The 20,040-nt window shown below is 37.4% G+C and overlaps 1 protein-coding gene across 1 annotated transcript in view; it reads left to right on the top strand.

The window, feature by feature from the left end:
* Positions 1 to 20,040, top strand: part of PCDH15 (protocadherin related 15) — a gene marked incomplete at its 5' end in the record, with an annotated part of 427,034 nt that overhangs the window by 335,488 nt on the left and 71,506 nt on the right. Inside the window, one exon of the mRNA XM_083364768.1 lies at positions 3,570 to 3,697. Within this exon, the coding sequence (XP_083220894.1) occupies positions 3,570 to 3,697 (128 nt within the window). The remainder of the gene's footprint in view (positions 1 to 3,569; positions 3,698 to 20,040) is intronic.

The raw sequence follows: 20,040 nt of genomic DNA, 5'->3' as shown, positions 1-20,040 counted from the left end.
ACCGTCCAGGGTGTGAGTCATCCCTGAGAATCTTCCTCACTCTTCCAAGGCAACGAGCCCTGGCGATGTCATCCAGTGGTGTCAGGGAACAGCCCACAGTGGTGTCAGGGAACAGCCCACAGCCCACATATCCCACATATGAAGTGGGATGTAATACTGTCTTCAGAAATATCAATAGAACTATTCTGTCAACTTTCTTTTAATAGCTTAGTCAAACAATGTTCGTACACACAGTGGTTATTTTGGAAACATGCTTAGGAATTGTTGTGATTCAGGGTCAGCCTGTGGGTTCGGCAGTTGGGTCGGACGACTCAGAGGAGGAGGGGGGTGTTGAAGACCTTGCTGAGGGGGTTGAAGATCTTGCTGATGATAGCCCTCAGGCAGGCCCCTCCCACTTGGTCACCATGGAGACCCAGCTGTGTGAGCCTGACAGTGTGGATGAAGATGACCCACAGCTGGCCCTGTTCAAGGACGCCCGACGCAGGAGGCAGTCAAGTAGGAGTAAACAGAGGAAGGCTGTGGGGCTTCTCGGAAGGAGGCAGAGAGAGGCCACGCCCTGAACTCTTTATAAAGGGAATGTGTGGGGAGGGCTGGTTTGCTGAAAGCAACCGCTCAGATAGTGTTTCAAAGCTCCTGTATCTTGGTTCGTGTCTTGTTTGTTTTTTGTAGTAATAAATTTGGCAGACGTCATTCCAGCCTCTTGCTGTTTATGAAGGGGTTGCCTTTTCTGCAGGGCCGGTAGCAGGCTGGTACAGAACAGGAATGCATTCTGTTCCCTGAAAAATTCTCTGAGCTTGAAGTATTAAAGAAATCTTAATTCACAGTACATATAGCTTGTGAAAATTTATATTTTCTAGAAAAGAGTTAACTTAATCTTTCTGTTTCCATTAGTCTGTCAACGATAACATTTTATGAGTGCTGTCATTTCAGAACTAAGCTACAGGCCTGCAGTAATTTGTAGCTAAAATGTTGAAGCGAGAACTAAAAGCCTACATCTTATATAGACTTATTAAGTTTAAAAGTAGCTGGTCTAAATTTGTAATTTTCAATATTTTCTTCATAGTGTCCCTTCAGAATAGGCATTTCTGTATGGTAAAGCGGGATTGCACCAGCCTTTCCCTAACGCAGCTTTTTATTCTGCAGTTGATTTAGCTGTACAATAAGCTCTTATTTCAAATGCTGCAATTGTATACTTGCAATATAATGTCTAGCATTACAGATGTGCTATCATATGCCACCCCCACCCATCCACCCATGATTGTGGATTGAATCTTTTAATTAATGAGGTGATGAATGACATATATAAACTGCAATGCAAAAACTCGCATAAAATCCAGGCATTGCTATTTTCAATGTTGCAGTAAACTATCAGTTCTTGGTTACCACGTCATGAAAATGCAGTGCAGCTTGTAAAACAATTTCTGTCGAATCCAAGCAATACTTTTGTTTGTTTGTTTGTTTCTACTGCATAGGTGGCAGTAATTTCTGTAAAGTCTTCCATATCCAATTTTTTTATTGTCTTAATAGTTGCAAAAATATTGGTCCATATTCTTCTTTCTCTCTTTGTTTTCAACTGTTTGATGAAGTCTTTGGGTGGCCAAGAGTTGCATTTTGTGTGATGGTTTTTTTAACAATCAAAAGTTACATTGAGAAGAGGCTATGAAGCCTAATGGTGGGCCTTGTAAAAATTTAAAAATACAGGATTACGTTTAAAATATAAATAATAAAATAAAATAAAATAATAAAATAAAATAAAATAATAAAATAAAATAAAATAATAAAATGCACTCTTTCAGCAGTATAATGTGGACTTTCTCCAAAACATATAATGTTTTGATGTCGTATTTCAGCAGTAAACCTACATTTTCTCAATATATTTTGAAAAGATATTGTTGATTTCAGTGCCAATATCAAAAGTGCATGCTTCAATTCTAGTTATAGCTTTAGAACTCTTTTTTCAGCATAGTGGTCAAAAAGCAAATAATCCAACATAATAAGTGGCAATTATGTCTAAACCTATCCCACATATGGCTCTTTGAAATAGCCATAACTAGGTGTCATGCAAAAGAATCAATTGTGCAAGGACATAATTTTTTGCTGGTAAATGGGATTTCTTCCAGCAAACTGACTTTGAACTGTTTTCCAGAATGTGCCAATTTATTTTATTAGGAAGTCTGAAAAGAGATATGAGTGCTTTTCTTTTTTTGCTTGGTTGTGCTTGTTTTTTTTTATTTCTAATATTTAGATTTGGTACTCTTTCCAAACCAACAGATTGGAAGGAAATTGTGTAATGAGGCTCAGGATTCTGTCTGTTGCTCTCACCAGTCATTGGCACAATACCTTGGGAATGGGAGGAGATTTAGTGTGGAGAAGCCACCGACAGACAACTGGTTTGGAAATAGGTTGGATCTGGTCAAAGGATGGGTAGAGAGAAAATGAAGCATCTATGTAGGAAAGAGCAGTTGGACAATGTCTTCAAATGTTGCTGAACTGACGGGGACTGGAGGCTAAAACATAAGGAACGGTTGCTGGAATTGGGTATGTCTAGTTTAATGAAGAGAAGGATGAAGGGTGACATGATAGCAGTGTTCCAATATCTCAGGGGCTGCCACAAAAAAGAGAGAGTCAAGCTATTCTCCAAAGCTCCTGAAGGCAGGACAAGAAGCAACGGATGGGAACTAGTCAAGGAGAAAAGCAACCTAGAACTACTAAGGAGAATTTTTCTGACAATTAAAACAATCAGTGGAACAAACTGCCTCCAGAAGCTGTGAATGCTCCAACACTGGAAGTTTTTAAGAAGAGAACGGACAGCCATTTGCCTGAAATGGTATAGGGCAGGGGTGTCAAACTGCCGGCCTGCGGGCCAGATGCGTCATCCCAAAACTGTGCCCACCCCATTGCTGGCAATGGAGAAAAAGCTCCGATACATTGTGCGACGTCACATGACATTGCGAGTTTGATATATCTGGTATAGGGTTTCCTGTCTGAGCAGGGGGTTGGACTAGGTGACAAGCAAAATTGATGACAAATCTTGCACAGAACATCATTTATTAATAATGGTGACAAGCAATCTTTTTTTTTAAAAAAAAATGCATCTCTTTCAGTCTTTAGGACCAAGAATTTAATGCTATTAATTAATTGCTGGACCTGCATTTGGAATTACCTGAAGAATGGAAAAGAAGAATAATTGAAAACGAAGATTAAAATTTTAAAAATCATTAGTAGCCTTTAAGGAAAAACAAAACTTGACACATCCATAGTCAATATTTCTATGCTAGGAAGGACAGTTGAGTTTGACTTCGTCCTTCATTGTCGAGTTTTCAAACTCTTGTGTTGATTTTTTTTTTGAGAAAAGAGTTTTGTTTAGGTGCCACAGAGGCAGCAAAATATAAACTTAATTTCTTCAGCAACTTTAGAACAAAAACATGAACTAATTATTTATGCTTCCTAAAAAAAATGTAAATATGCGGCAATTTTCTTTACAGCTGTTGTAACAGAATCTAGAAGGGACATGCTTATGACTTAAGGCAGTCCATGTATTCTAATTTTGCTTTTGTTTTTACTTGTAGGCAACACTGCAAAGATATTCATTGAGATTCAGGATGAAAACGACCATGCTCCTATCTTCACAAAAAAGATTTATATAGGAGGTGTCTCTGAAGACGCTAGAATGTTTTCTTCTGTGATCAAAGTGAAGGTAGGAATTGTGCTGAACAACCCATTTTGCTTTCAATATTTTTTTAAAAGGTACACTTATAAACCAAACCTACCATCCATTCAAACACGTACCCCAGAGTCTTATCTGCATGCAGAAAGACCACTTGGTATGCGTACAGATTTTCATCTATCTGAGAGTGGAAGATTTGCTTATTGAAAACTATTTAACAGAATTTTTCAAAACTGCAGAAGAAGAGTTGAAAGGAATTTGAAAATCGAGAGCTGTGACAGGGCTGGAAATTGCTTCACTTCCTTAAATACAGAAGAAGCTTCTGTAATAGTTTTGATATAGTTTTCATAGAGTTTTTTTAAAAAAATTATTGCTTTCTTTTTAATCCCATAGCATGCCATTAATACTTCCAGTCAGATCAAGTATTTTTTAACTTGTCGTACTTATTGATATAATAAGGGTTTTTTTTTTACTACATTCTGCCTACTCTTTAAGGTATAATTATTCTTGCTTAGCCATTATGAGTTCAAAATCTGAACTCCTGTATCTCTGCAATCTTCCCAGAATATACTGTTTAATATTGCTACCAGTAGGAAGGTTGAAGGTTGATTGACAAGAAGTGTGTTTATGTAGCTCAATCTAGCTCTTGCCCTAGCTACAATATCTCTGAATTGACATAATCAAGAACTCACTGGAAGAAAACATGGAAGAAACACTTGGTGTTGTTGTTCCACTGGATTTTTTTAACCCTCAAAAAAAAAAAGGCTCAAGCAAGATCGAATTCCTTATAAATTAGGCTTCTGGAACTACTTTTCTGTTTTAAAAAAAGGTGGCAACTTATACATTTTTCCAGATCCATTACTGTACATAACATACAAAATGTGGTAGACCACAAGCTAAACCTTAAAAAAAATATAATGAATTATTTTGTATATCAGAAACAGAATCACTTTTGAATGTAGAAATAAGCTATAATACAGAGTATTGGATACTGCCTGAAAAATAGCAGTATGAAATAAATATTTTCTCATACTTTGTACCATTCTGTAGGACAATTTTATCATGTTATGTAGATATGACTATAAAGATATTTTATTTGTTGGACAAATAATAGTATGATTATAAGGTGCATATTCATTACAATATCTGATTTCCTTATATTATGCTCACATATAAGTATATCATGTATACTTTTTTTCTCATGCTTTATGTTACGTTTGTATCCTACATTCCCTCCAAGATTATAAGGGGATATATGTAACATTTCTTCTTCCAGGTTTTCCCCATCAACTACTGCAAGATTTTTCATTTGGCTGTTTGATCATTTAATATAATTTGAGCTCCTAAAGCAATTTGGAACATAAGAAAAAATGAACAAAGCATATAAATTAAAAGAGCCCTCAAATTTATTACAGCACCATCACAGAAAATCCAATGTGCATTCTTTTTTAAACATTATTTGGGATATACAGTAGATTCAAAATATTTTCAGGCAGATTAATGTTGTTAAACCATAAGAAATACTTATTTAAACTTTTATTGCTTTTCCAAAATTGGATATTGTAAATGCCTTGTTCTACAAATCATAAATAACTAGTAATATTAATGTTAATCGTATATTTAAACTTCTGATAAAAAATAAATAAATTGTTGGTTTTGCTTTAAATATAGTTCCTTTTAAAAATCCAAGCATTTTAGGTGTTTTTGCAGCTGCTAAATTGTGTGGGCCACATTGTGATCAACTAAAATGTTTTGATGATTTTTCTGATTCTGTCGTTTCTACATCTTATGAGAAGCCATTAGAAAAATGGGAAAACAACCAATAAATAACAAAATACTGTACAACTAAATACTTTCTGCTTTAAATCATTTTAGCCATTGTGTATAGAATTTTAAGGGACGCGGTGGCTCAGTGGGTTAGGACGCTGAGCTTGTCGATCAGAAGATCGGCAGTTTGGCGGGTTGAATCCCGAGGGCTGCGTAGCAGAGTGAGCGCCTGTTACTTGTCCCAGCTTCTGCCAACCTAGCAGTTCGAAAGCACATTAAAAATGCAAGTAGAAAAATAGGGACCATTAGGGTGGGAAGGTAACAGCGTTCCATGCGCCTTTGGTGTCTAATCATGCCGGCCACATGACCACGGAGACGTCCTCGGACAAGCACTGGCTCTTCGGCTTTGAAACAGAGATGAGCACCGGCCCCTAGAGTTGGAAACGACTAGCACGCATGTGCGGGGGAACCTTTACCTTACGTATAGAATTTTAGGATTCCAAATTCACAGTAGCTCTTCTTACATTGGAGAAAGCCTGAAGTAATGAATAAAGCTAAGGATTAAAATAATGCCATTTTGCTTTTGAAGTTCAAACCTTACATTAAAAACAAAATCAAAGGAATACTTCTGATTACTTAGCTTGGTTGCTCTATTTTAATGGAAAGGGAAGTTTTATCAGTGCAAATTTAATAGGCAGAATCATTAAAATGCACACTTAAAATAAGATGTAAGAAGAGAAATAGTTGATCTCTTGAGTAAAAAAAAGAAGGCTCTAATGTTTTGCTGAGGTAGAAATGTTTCGTTATTATTGCTATTCCTATGAGCTTCTCAGCAGGTCCTTGACAATGATAAATGTATGTGAAAACCTGAAAACAGAAAATATCATAACATTTTGAAGTGAGATTTTTAACTCTTCAAAAGCATTGTGTATTTTATATTCTGAGCCAGATTCTAGACGTACATTAGTTGCCCATAGTAGATAAACAGCTTGTTTCTAAATAATGTGTTTTAATTGAATCTCAAAAGGAAGAGCTATCATGCTGCTGATGAATTTTTATTTTGATTGAGAGAACATTGGGCATTTGTGGTGTATAGTGCTGCCAAATTACCAGTCTGGAATTAGATGAAAATCATTGACTAAGAAGTGTGCTTTTTGTTTGTTTGTTTTTGCTTTCCAGCCATATAACTTCAAGAAATCTAAGCTGCTATTTACATATGCCCAGATTAAAATGCAAACCAAGTTAATTACTCCCTACTGCTATTAAGACAGGTGTGAAGCTTTGCTCACCACCATTTCTTCCTGCTTGTGGCATGTTCTCAGTAAGAACCAAGCCAAATAGATGATTATTCAGATTTGTGCTATTTTTCCCAGACTGGGAGAAGGATGGGCAGCTGCCATAGGCATCATTGGCAATTTCCTTCCTTGGGAGAAATTGAAACTTAAGGAACAGAAAATAGTTTTAAAATATTCTTTCCATATGCCAGGATCCTGATCAAGCTATCATGTGGCTATTAAAACCTTTTACATTAAAAGTATATATACACATTTAGTATATCATACCACTTGCCTCTCAAGACTTTGATTTTCCTTTAGAAAAAGAGAAACCAATCTACAGTTGTCCCAATAAAGAAGAATGAAGAACACTGTTGTCCAAACTGAGCTGCCAAAATGTGTAGTTAAGGTATGATGGGAAGTGTACAAGAGAGTCCCCCAAGAAAAAAAAAAGATGTGTCAAAGTGAAGCTAATTATGGATCTTATAAAGCTTTGAATCTTCATTGTTTATGTGTTTATAAGTTTGGAATCATACAGAATAGAATAACAGAATAACAGTGTTCTTGGACATTGGAGGCTTTCTAATTCAACTTCTTGCTTGAGCAGGAAACCCTACACCAGACATGTCAAACACAAGGCCCGGGGGCCAGATCCGGCCCGCGAAGTGGTTTCATGTGGCCCGCAAAGCCATCCTGGAAACAGTGAGGAAACGGTCCCCACTGCCTTGGCCCTGGCCCAGAGACCCTCCTTCTGCCAGAGACCCTCAGATCTGTCCCACTCCTGCCCAGGCCCCCATAGGCACCCTTGATGGGAACGATGTAGAGCTGGCCACGCCCACCCAGTAGGCCATACGTACTCTAGCCACACCCACCCTGGCCATATCTATCCGGCCCCCTGAGGGCAACCGCAATGCTGATGCGGCCCTCAGTGAAATTGAGTTTGATGCCCCTGCCCTACACCATTTCAGACAAATGGTTGTTCAGTCTCTTCTTAAAAACCTCAAGTGATGGATAACGCAGAACTTTTGGAGGCAAGTCGTTCTACTGATTAATTGCTCTGTCTGGAAATTTCTCCTTAGTTCTAGGTTGCTTCTCTCCTTGGTTAGTTTCCATCCATTGTTTTTTGTCGTCGCTTTGGAAAATAGGTTGTCTCCCTTTTCTTTGTGGCAGCCCCTTAGATTTATTTTATTTTATTTTAATCCCATTTATATCCCGCCCTTCTCCGAAGACTCAGGGCGGCTTACAATTTAAGCACAAACCAATGTGCTTAGCAATAGCCTTCATTCTATGTATATGCCTGCTTATTAGGGCTTTCGGCCCCTGCCAAGCAGCATTATTACAAAGTCAGCTTATTGCCCCCAACAATCTGGGTCCTCATTTTACCTACCTCAGAAGGATGGAAGGCTGAGTCAACCTTGAGCCTGGTGGGATGCGAACCTGCACTAATTGCAGGCAGCTGGTGTTACTTAAGGAGGCATTAGCCCACTGCTCCACCAAGGCTCATAGATATTGAAACATTGGTATCATGATACCCCAGTCCTTATTTTTGTTAAACTAGACATACGCAATTCCAGCAACTGTTCTTCATCTGTTTTAGCTTCCAGTGCCATTATCATTTTGGTTGCTCCTATCCTACTTTTGCTCACATAAATAATCCTGTGAGGTAGATTGAACTGGGAGTCCCTCCACAGACCTTCCGTGAGTTGAGGTGGTTTAGGATTTAGGCATCCCTACATTTAGTCCAAAATCTTAACTACTATATCAACATTGGCTTTATTTATATAGCAGGGTTCAAATTTGCCATATGAACAAGACTATAGTCCATAAGTATAAGCATCTCTCTTGCTGAAAAGATTTATTAGTTAGAACATTTATTTAAATGCCATTCACATAAATGTTATTCTTTCTACTAAGCAGTATTATGAGGAATGATTGCTGAGATCTGCTCTGCTGAATAAGAAAGTGTCATTTTTTTATATTCCCTGTTTTCCACTAGATTAAGATTTTGTACTTAAGAAAATAAAACAAAATCTTGCAACTCATAAAGTGAGAAAAGGATAGATGAGTAGAGTGTCAAAATAGTTTCCAAAAAATAAAACCATTTATAATAAATGTTAACTACAGTGCTTTCTCAAAAGAAAAAAAATCTACTGTCTTTTCCCTTTAGCCAAAAGAATCAGGGTAGTCATGGGCAGTTGCAGGAGAAGAACTGACTTATTGAGACCTGTGGGAGAAGCCGCTAGTAAAGATTAACAGATAAACCAGAAGCCTATTGTCAACGCTGCTAACATCAGATGTTTTTGCATTGACAACAGTTGGAGATGTAGTCATTTTCTTCTTTTCGCTTTTAAAGTTAGATGATGCTGGGGAGGGGTGGGGAATATACACGAGAGTCCAGCTAGACATAATAACACTGAATCTAGTGTGAGAATCAAGGTTGTTGAAATAAGCGATGATAAAGAATTGGAGAACTGGAGGGAAAGCCTGCACTTCAAACTAATTGGGGAAATAAATAAATAATCTTTGTCAAATTAACGACTGCATTCTTATGGGTATGTATCAGAATTCTGATCCAGTAATATGGATAAACCAGCTTTGATGTTCTGTCTAAAATAATTGATCATTTTTAACTGAAGAACAGTTTATCCAAATAAATTTCTTCAATCTCCATTCATTTTTAGTTATCCATCTATCATTGTTATTCAACATGGAAAAATGTTTTAAAGCTGGATCTTCAACTTCTGTGAATTCTGAATGTCACAGTTTTCACATAACTGGAGTTTGGAGAAGATGGTTCTATGCTGTATCATACATTGGGAGCTAAATAACAAGTTCTTTTGGCTTGTGCACTCTCCTAGTTACCTTCTCTCTATGGTTGTGTAATTTTAACTACCGCAGATGATTAGTTTTTGTAACTATTAATTTTCACTGTAGGAATTTATGTGCATTGGAATAAAATAAAGCAAAGCAGTTACATGCTTCCAAAGTGATCTCCATTTATTTGTCTGAGAGCCATGAAAAATGGCTTCAATCAGATGGATGCTTGTGTAGTAATTTAAGTTGAAATTAATTCCTAGGATTTTTTACTCTTAAGAAATTGCTGTAGCTTAAATGTCCAAAGAGTAATGATGTACTCCTATTTCCCATACTATAATACAATAAGAAGCAGAAATATAGTCTATTGTATAGCATTATTGGCAGTCTCCTATTAAATTAAATGTTTTGGATGAAATCAGAAAGAAAACCTTTCTTAAAAAACTAATGAATTTAAAATGAATAACAACAGACAGGAAGGAATAATAATCAGTTTATATATATTTCATGAAAAATAAAAAATGTGCAGTAAATGTATCTTTTAACTTAACAAATTTAATCCTACTGTATTACATCAGGAAAATAATGAAAAATATTTAAATCAAATCTTTCTATTTATTTTATTTATTTATTTATTTTATTATATTTGTATACCGCCCTTCTCCCGAAGGACTCAGGGCGGTGAACATGGCACATATAAAAATACAGAGTACAAAAATTAAAAAAAGAATTAAATAGGAGCCCGAGCTAAAACAATAGAATAATATAAAAATCCACAATAAAAACCCCAACACATCCCCCATCAGGCCAGGCCGGCTTGTTCAAATAGATAGGTCTTCAGACCGCGTCGGAAGGAGCGAAGGTCAGGTGCCATCCGGAGCTCAACCGGCAGCTGATTCCATAAAGCCAGGGCGCCCACAGAGAAGGACCTCCCCCTGGGAGCCACCCGCCGACATTCTCTGACCGGTGGCACCCTGAGGAGGCCCTCTCTGTGGGAACGCACAGGGCGGAGGGATTATTAATAAAATACCTATTTGGGAAAAAGTATATTTACAAGGAGAGTTTTGCTACAATTCTACCCTTTCATTCTATTTTTTTCTCTTTTCAACCTTTTCTCAATTTTCCTCAAGAACAACATTTTTGCCATCGCTGAAAAATGATCTCTCCCACATTCTGAAAGCCTTGTTTCCTTTATTAATTCTACACAGCCTTTCATCGCAAACACAATCAAATCAACCTGCTTTTTGAAGTAGATGCCTCCCTTTGCCACATGCACATTTAAGTAGGATTAAATTTAAATAACATAAGCAAAATAGGGCTAAACACAGATATTTATAATCATCATTCTTATTTGTTTACTTAAGCATTTCTATAGTTGCCCAATTTCATGCTATGTGATTTTGACGGTAAACAAAAAGAATTAAAAACTTTAATCAATCAATATAAAAATAATGTATTTCATTAAAAAGTACTAAAATAGTAAAATGGCAATAAAAAATGAAAACTTCATCAATTGTAGATTCAATTCATAATGACATCAAGGCCTGGAGGGGCAAAGGGGCCTCCATATGTCTCAGGACTTTTTCTCTCATCAATTCGCAACAACAAGGACAATATTTTAGCATATTCATTCAGAATGTTATACAATTTTTTTTCTTAAACTTATCACCTGTCCTTTCATTTCCACCATTCACTGAAATATAACATGTAATTATTACTAATTTATGAATTCCTACTTTCTATGTGCACTAAATAGTATGGGTGACATTAAGTCATACTTTCCGATATGCATTTCAGCTTGTTTATTTAGAATTAAATGTATATTCTTGCCTCCACATTTATATTCTTCAAGTCCAAGTCCAAAATTTTAATATACATATTGAATACACGCACACGTGCGCGCATGCTCACACACCACATACTCCCCAACAAGAGAGAGGGAGGGGAGAGAGAGAGAGAGAGAGAGATTATTCCAGACATTGAAGACCTTGCTGATAGTATTGGTTATCTGTGGTCCCCAACTCTTGAGGGTCTTCTGCTTGAACAGTTCTGTTATGCTGTATCCTAACAGCTTGGAAGTATTTTTAGGATACTGACATACTACACCAACATGTTCCTACCAATGTTTTAGTCCTCAGAAGTTCAGCCAATTATTTATTGGTTCAACAGCTGTTTCTAAGAAAACATTGCAAATATAGTATTACAATTTATTCTTTCTCATAGAGTTTCAGGGCTGATGATTAATGAGAACATTCACTTAGAGTCTCTCCTAGCAAAGGATTGTTGCATCTTAATACTATTGCCCTGTCCTACTTGAGTATCTTTTCACACTTCTGTGCTATGGTTAATGATGTTTGCTGAATCCAGGGGCTTTGTCATTCCATTCTGCCTCCAATATCAAAACTATCATACCATCTACTGCTAAGCTTGTAAGCCGCCCTGAGTCTTCAGAGAAGGGCGGGATATAAATGGAATTAAAATAAAATAAAATAAATAAATCTGTGGTATACGTGAGTTTGTGTGTGTATACATACATATACATATATATGATTTCTTTTGCTATAAGGCATCGGTAAAATAAATTATAGATTTATATCTATTTTTATTATTATTGTTAAAATATTATTTCAAAATGATGAAATATTAATTTATTATCATTCTAAGGCAGCTTTTTGTTCAACTTCTTATCCAACGTCTTGCTGCTACAGTAGCTAGATTTTTTTATCCTTTTTATAATAAGTATTTTAAAAAAATAATTGCAGCTATTTGTCTATGAAATTTGCTGTGATTTTTAAATATTTGTTTAAATATTTTGCATCTCAGTTATGTTTTCAGACATTGTCCCCTCTACATTATCTAGTATTCTTTCTTTATTCAGTCTGCAAGGTTCAATTAACACATTACCCGACAATTGATTAATTAAAAGACTGAGATTCTCTGTTTAATAGTGTTGACATATTCCCTCAGTGCTTTACAGTTCATTAACATCTGGTTATAACACAGAATGCCTTAAGTGATGTTTGGGGTTTTTTGGCTCACCTTTTCTCCAAACTTCTTGACAAAGAGTAATGAGAAGTCAAACACTGTCCTTTTGCATTATTCAGTTTTTAATTAGTTAAGTAATAATTTTGTCAAAGCACTTTTTCAACTCTGAATTGTCCTAGGTTTATCTTAAGTAAGGATATAATATTTATTACAAACAGTTAATTTTTCCTGCCATTACTAATCACTTTCCCACCCCTCTCTCTGTTGCAGAGTTCTTGAGTTGCAAATTACAGAAAGGGATGGTGGACTATAGGTCCCATGCTCCCCAGAAGCTGCACCAAAACCTTCAATAAGGTGTGTGGTGTAGTTGGTTCACATGGTGTGGTAGGATGGAGGGTTTGTTGTCACTGTGTGTTGGGGGAGAGAGAGCACGGGGCGAGGCTCAGCTAATCTCAATGTACACATGTTGTACTTTGACAATAAAGGTTTATTATTATTAATAATTATTAATAATCAGGAGCTCTGTCAAGATTGATCAGATTTCCTGAGCACATAAATCTCTAAAGAAATATATTATGAAGGGAAGCAAAGTCTGAAACAGACTGAGCTTTGAATGTTTACTTATAATTGATATAAAAACACTAAATTAAAGTGAATATTAGTAGTACCATTCTTAGACATACCAAGAACATGCGTTCTGTACTTATGAAAGTTCAGATATTCGCAATTTCATATCCCTTTGTGCATTTTATGGAATTGAGCTTCCTCACTGAAGACTGTTTGCTGTAAAGGATTTGTGAATTTCAAATGAGTTTCAAATGCAAGGTACCCCTTTCCAGTGTCGGACTGCAAACCAATCATGTTTTAAAAGAGCGTTCACTTTTCTGCTCAACATTTCCACTACTGTGATAACGGTCTGGCCTTGCAACCACTCCTCTGGCAAAGGAGAGCTTCAACTGAGTTCCTGAACTAGTTATCTGATAGAAGCTTATCATATTTCAGTTTAAAAGTTATTCTCCATTAATGCACCACCTTGACTTCTATTATGCCTATGTGTTCCAAGTGTATTATATGTCTTTTATCTTTGGCTTCTGACATACATTTTATTGGCAGATAACTGTAGCTCGGGTGTAGGATGAGGGTGAAGGTTTGTTCTCCGAGCTGGTGGGTTGATTTCCAAACGTTTCGTTAACAAGCTAGGTAACATCTTCAGCGGCATCCCCTAAATGCCGCTGAAGATATTGCCTAGCCTGGTAACGAAACATTCAGAAACCAACCCACAAGCTCGGAGAATGAACCTTCATCCTCATACATTTTATTTTCTGTGCAAATGCCAAGACCTGAGGTAATTCTTTCATTCCAGCTCCCTGTTTAGGTGCTTCACAATTTTATTGCTATCTTCTTTTGTCTGAAATCAAAACATTTTTTTCTCATCAAAACATTTACAAAAGGTCCATTGATAATTCCTATCTGAATCTTTCTGGACTATTTCCACCAAAAGAGGGATTAGACATTCTAGCCCCCTTTGTTTCTAAATGGCAACCAATACAACCATTCAGGCTTCCTCATCTTCTAATCATTTCTCTCCAATGTTAGCAGATGGTGCATTTCCAGACTTGCTATGTGCAGACAATGTTGTAATTTGGTCAGTTTCCCAGGTGGGAATGAGAAGGGCATTGAGGCATTGGCTTCCTTTACATAAACGAACAACTTGTAACAAATTTTTTTAAAAAACCTAAAGCATAGTGTTCACACAACACAACGGTAGATTACATCAATGGAAAATTAACGGAATCCCAGCAGAGCACCTACATTCTTACAAATATCTTGAGGTGCGGTTCCAGGTTTTCTTATCTTGGAGCTCACATTCTCTTATCAGGAAAGTGTGGCCCAAGGTAGCTCCACAGCTGCCTTAAGATTCTTCTATTCAAAGAGGGAACATTTTATTCCCGCAGCTTGCAAGGTTTTTCTTGCTAAGGTAATCTCTCTGCTTCTTTATGGTGTTCCAATTTGCATTTTTACAAAGTTTAATATCCTGGGAGCTCTGCACTCCAAATTTATAAGAGCTATACTTGCAGTTCCAAGATGCATCAAGAATGCTGCATTATGGTTACAGATAACTTTGTGGGTAGGGTTTGTGGGTGCCTGAACCTGGTTCTCTCTCCTTAATTTCTGGTTGCATCACAGTCTTGTTGGAGGCACAGAAGTGCTTGTCCAGAGGTCATCCAGCTGGGGACTATTGTCCGGAGGACACCCAGCTGGGAACTCCTTTCATGTTCCAGGCAGGAGCTGGAGTGAAGGATGGGAGCTCACCCTGCCCCATGCCAGGACTTGGGTCTCAAACACATGTTCCTCGATTTTTGGTTGAAATTGAGATTTTGTTTTCCCATTGGATCTGGATTTACAAATAGCAAAGCAACAATAGCAAAGTCTAATTTTTAGGACTCTCTTTGGAAGCCTCTTTCCATCAGGACTTGAAAATGCAAAGAGTTATCTTAAACAACATCTCTAGGATAATGATTTTCAAACCAGTTTAAAAATTGGGTCTGACCTTATGGTTTATGGGTTCTTTTTATTTATTTATCAACTTTATATAGTTTCCTCTCAAATGGGCATGGGCTATCACCATATCTCTCTTCAGTCCTAATTCTGAATTTTTGTCTGGCTTTCATCATAATTAGGTTGATGACTACTATCTGCACTCCTGTGGGGGTAGTATAGAAGTATCCTTTTTCAGCAGTGCTTCTGCCCATGTGGAGATTGATTGTGGAGTCCCAAAACCATTATCCTCTTTCTTTCCCTTTATAGGGAATTCCAGAAATTAATGGATATTTATCCCACTTTGAAGAACTACCCTGATAGAGAATCCAAGATTCATCTTTCACTGATTCTAATTAACCAGACCTTGACTTTATTTTTCCAGATTGTCTGATATTGTGCTACTATTTGTTATATCTGTCCCACCTTCAGTTGAGGTTTAGCACAAAATTTGGTGATTGCCACTGCTATCTATACTACAGTTAATACTATCATTCCATTGCATTTCTTGTCTTTTTTTTCAAGTTGTATTACTAATAATAATAGGGTTATTTATTTTATTATCCTTTCTGGTCTGAAAGTCATTATAAAAGTTTGGTTTGATTTGATTTGACTTTATAGATAATTCCTGGGTTTGAGTACAAGCTTAACTTTCCTTGTGTATACTCCTCTATAAGAGGTAACTTCTCTATGCTGCAATATTCAAAAAGCTTCCTTACCAAATAGCATTCCCAACTGGATCAAATGTAATGTCAATAGTCCTTTTTGGCAATATTTCTTACCTCTTGATCTGATCTTTTAATGTAGGATGACCTATTCCAGTGATGGCAAACCTTTTAGAGTCCGAGTGCCCAAACTGGAACCCAAAACCCACTTATGTATCGTCGGGTGCTGGGTGGGCATGGCCCATTGGGTGGGCGTGGTTGTGATGGCATCTATAGTTCAATATGCTTTTTTATCTTTGACATATATGGTCCAAATCCTCTGATATGCTCCATAGTAGGTTTTGTTTCTTTTTTCTTTTGTAAACCATAATTTATATGGTAGTAATTGTATGATTAATAACTGATCCTACAGGTAGGTGCTAGACTTGATTTCTTTTAGAAGAATTTGCTTGAATTGCTGTATATCTAGAGGCTTGCACCTTGTAATCTCTATCATCAGTGTGCCTTTGAGTCAATGTTGATTCCTAATAACTTCCTGGAGAGGTCTGTGCAATTTTACTTTTACACTACTTCATAGTGCTTTACAGCACTCTATAACAGGTTTAAAGAGTTATTGCCCCCAACACTCTGGGTTCTCATTTTTCTGACCTGATGGATGAAAGGCTGAGTCAACCTTGAGCTGATGAGGATCAAACTCCTGGCAGTGGTCAGAGTCAGCCTGCAATAACTCATTCTCACCACTGCCCCACCACAGCTCTCATATGTGTTATATAAAATATTTAACTCTTTGTCAGCAAAAAGAAATTCAAATTTGTAGTGGCTCACAGTTGCGACTTGAGCCTGCTTAACACTCCTGGGCTGGGGTTGCAAGGCAAAAGTGATTATTATAGTAGAACTGCAATATAGCAGTTAAAACCAAGGTATACTAGACCAGTCTGTCTGTCTGGATAATATATATGTTTAAATGCTTGTTAACTTATTTAGATTACCTTGCTAGGCCCCAAACATGGGACAAATCTTTATTTCCTTTTTCGGCCTAACCGAAGGCCACCCACAGGCAGTAGTCACAACAGTGACAGCTCATATTTGTGTAAATTTTAGATTGCTAACAAAGAATTAAAGGGAGACTGATATGCATTTCAAACTTATTTGCTTTCATTTGTTTTCATATATATACACACATACATTTGTTTTCTGAGGTTTTCGCAGGTGTTTGTATGTAGATCTTTATATATATATATATATATATATATATATATATATATATATATATATATATATATATATTCAATGTTCTATATTCAGAGAATATATTTTTTTGAATATATGTTCTTTATTCAGAGAAGTTATCAATAAATGTCAGAAAACAGCTGTTTTCCTATGGAGCTTTGGTCTTCATGGATACCACTGTGAAATCATTGCTAAAGAGCTCTGAGTGATTCTTTCCTTTCATTGAGAAAAAAGATTTCATTTGCCTTTAGACAAACACCTATATTTCCCTTTGAAACATCTGCTTTTAAGCCTCTAACTAAATCCTCATTTTCACTTAAGTTGAGATATTGCATTTGAAATGCCATGATCTAATCTCCCCTGCTATACATTGAAGCACACTTTATATGCACATTGTTTCACATTTTTAGATGTTTTTTATTTACATACAGTAATCTCTTTCAAACAGACCACTCTCCTTGACAGTCTCTCTTATAAGCAATTCATCTCCTTCCCTGGAAAAAACAGCGTTTTTCTTTCAATTGCATAATGTGTATAAATTACAAAATGCATAATGTTATCGTGGACTCTTTCAGTGGCATATTTCACTGATACCAAATGAGTATCTAAACTGGAATAGGCAAAGCATCATTACTCTCTGGGTGTTTTTTTTTAATGTGGTTTTCTTTTTTTCTTTCTGCTTAACAATGCAGTCTTCAGCAAAAACTCATTTTCCATCTGATAAGTAAATGTGGAATCTTGCAGTTAATGTCCGATTTAGTAAATCCCTACCTTTCTTTAATTAAATTACAGGTTATAACAGAGTGAATGCATATCTGTTTAAATGCTTTTAAAGTTAGTTTAAGAATCTTTTCTGTTTTGCGGCCAGAATTTCTTCCTGCCAGCTCTATCATTTTACTGCCTTTGCATGTAGTGGGTTTTGATGAGTCACCCTCTCTGAAGTATGGATTGACTGATTTCCCGCCAGAACCTCCTTATTCTGGGGCATTTAATCTGCATATGGATATATTTCCTGCAGATGTAGCATCTTCTGTTTCTGGCTTTAATTTTAAATATGGCTTTTCTCTTCTTTGCTAATTTCTTCCAGCACCTTTGCATATATTTAAATCAGAATACTATAAATTGCAAGCTTGGATCTTCCCTGATTCTTAGAGCATCCATAATAGTTTCAAAACATCCATAATCTACTTAATATCCCATAAGTCAGCTAAAATTTATTAAGAAAATTATGTGGGAAGGAAGGAAGGAAGGAAGGAAGGAAGGAAGGAAGGAAGGAAGGAAGGAAGGAAGGAAGGAAGGAAGGAAGGAAGGGTCTAAGCATTCCATTCAGAAGAAAAAGAGCAAGAATAAAAAAGAGGGAGTCACTTTCTTGCTATTTCTACTTGTTGAAATCAATAGGAGAACAAGTACAAAGGCTCATCTTTGCTGTGAAGCTACACCTCCAATACAAACTACCTGTTGTGATTCATTTGGTGGTATAAATTCAGATGTTTACTTTGATGATATACATCAGTTTCAATGTCAACTGAGAATTATCACTATTTTACAGTGTTTGGCATTGAATTAATCATATTGATGGACTAGAAAATATCTATCAAGTTACATAGAGATATCTGCCCATGGCAGCTAATACCTCCAGGGAAAGTACAGACTGATAATTCTAGGTTAAACAAGGATATATGCGCAGTGAGATCCTACATCAGTGGTGGTGAACCTATGGCATGGGTGCCAGAGGCGGCACTCAGAGCTCTCTCTGTGGGCACCCGTGCCATGCCCCGGAGGTGGCAACTGTCCCTCTTCAACCAGCTGCCTAATTCGCCGAGGTCCCATGTGGCTGAATGCATCCTGGCACGGCTGGTTTCCCTCCCCCCCATCCTGTCCCTCCTGGCCTCACATGCTCTCCTTTTCCTGGGCACGATCCACTACATCACCTCCTCAGCTGTCGGCAGACCATCCATCTTGGAGGCGGCTTCTTTGAACTGCTGGCGATGGGCTGCGGAGCCCCAGAGTGAGCCTGTTGAGGGGCCAGCAGGCTGTGGCTACTGATGGACACTGTTGGCCCCCATGCGCTCGATGGCCTCTGTGTGCAGGGGCTGATGGTGTCAGGTAGCAGCTGCCCCAGCCCTTGCCTTACCCCATGGCAATGGCACTCCACCCTGCCTCACCTCACCCCACAGGATGAGTCTCTTGCCTACCCCCCCACCTGCCAGAGACCCCCCCTGGAGCTCCCCCAACCCTGCCCACACCCACAGGTGTCCCTCTCCACGAGCAACATTGAGGTGACCACATCCACCTTGGCCACACCCACCCAATCTTCCATGACCACCACAGCCACACCCACCAAGTGGGCCACGCCCACCTGGCACCCAGCGATAAATAAGTGGGTTTTGGGTTGCAGTTTGGGCACTTGGTCTCTAAAAGGTTTGCCACCACTGTCCTATGTAGTAAAAACGTGAGGGGCCAAGACCTCCTAAAAGGATATTCAGATATTAGTGTGCTCCATACATTAATCAAGTTGGAAGGGGCCATTACACTATGAAGTCTAATCCCGCTCAGAGCATGAAATTAAATAAAAGTAACTCTGGCAGATGGCTCTTGGGTATTATTTTGGGGGGACTGAATTGAGACTGAAGACTAGGAGAAAAGCTTCATCAAAATGTTTTAAAAGGAAAGAAGGAAGGAGGATATAACAGAAATATCATATTTCAAGCTGGATTGTGGTGATTTTGCCAGAAACCTGTCTGTGAAACTTCAGATATTTCAATAACAGGAAGAAAAAAAACCAGTAAGAAGTTCATGGATGTCACATTAGAAATAGTTTACACAATTCCTTCATGTCAGGACCCCCTAAATGTTATTGCACATCCCCTTCCCCTGCATTTTTCTTGAACTCAGCAAAATGTTCCTCAGCAAAAATTGCTGAAAAGTGGCCATTTTATTGGCAATGAGACTTAAGTATTCTTTGTCCTACAAAAAAAATATCAACCTAAATCAAGTAAGCTGCTTAAATTTGTGGGAGGAGGAAGAACTCTCTGCCCTTAATCCTTTTGGGCATTCCAGTCTACTGTATCAGGTCATTGTTATTTTTTTATTTTGATAT

This window comes from Vipera ursinii (assembly GCF_947247035.1).
Source record: "Vipera ursinii genome assembly, chromosome: 5".
NCBI lineage: Eukaryota > Metazoa > Chordata > Lepidosauria > Squamata > Viperidae > Vipera > Vipera ursinii.
The sequence above is the reverse complement of the archived record's forward strand: the minus strand, read 5'-3'. Positions and strand labels throughout refer to the sequence as shown.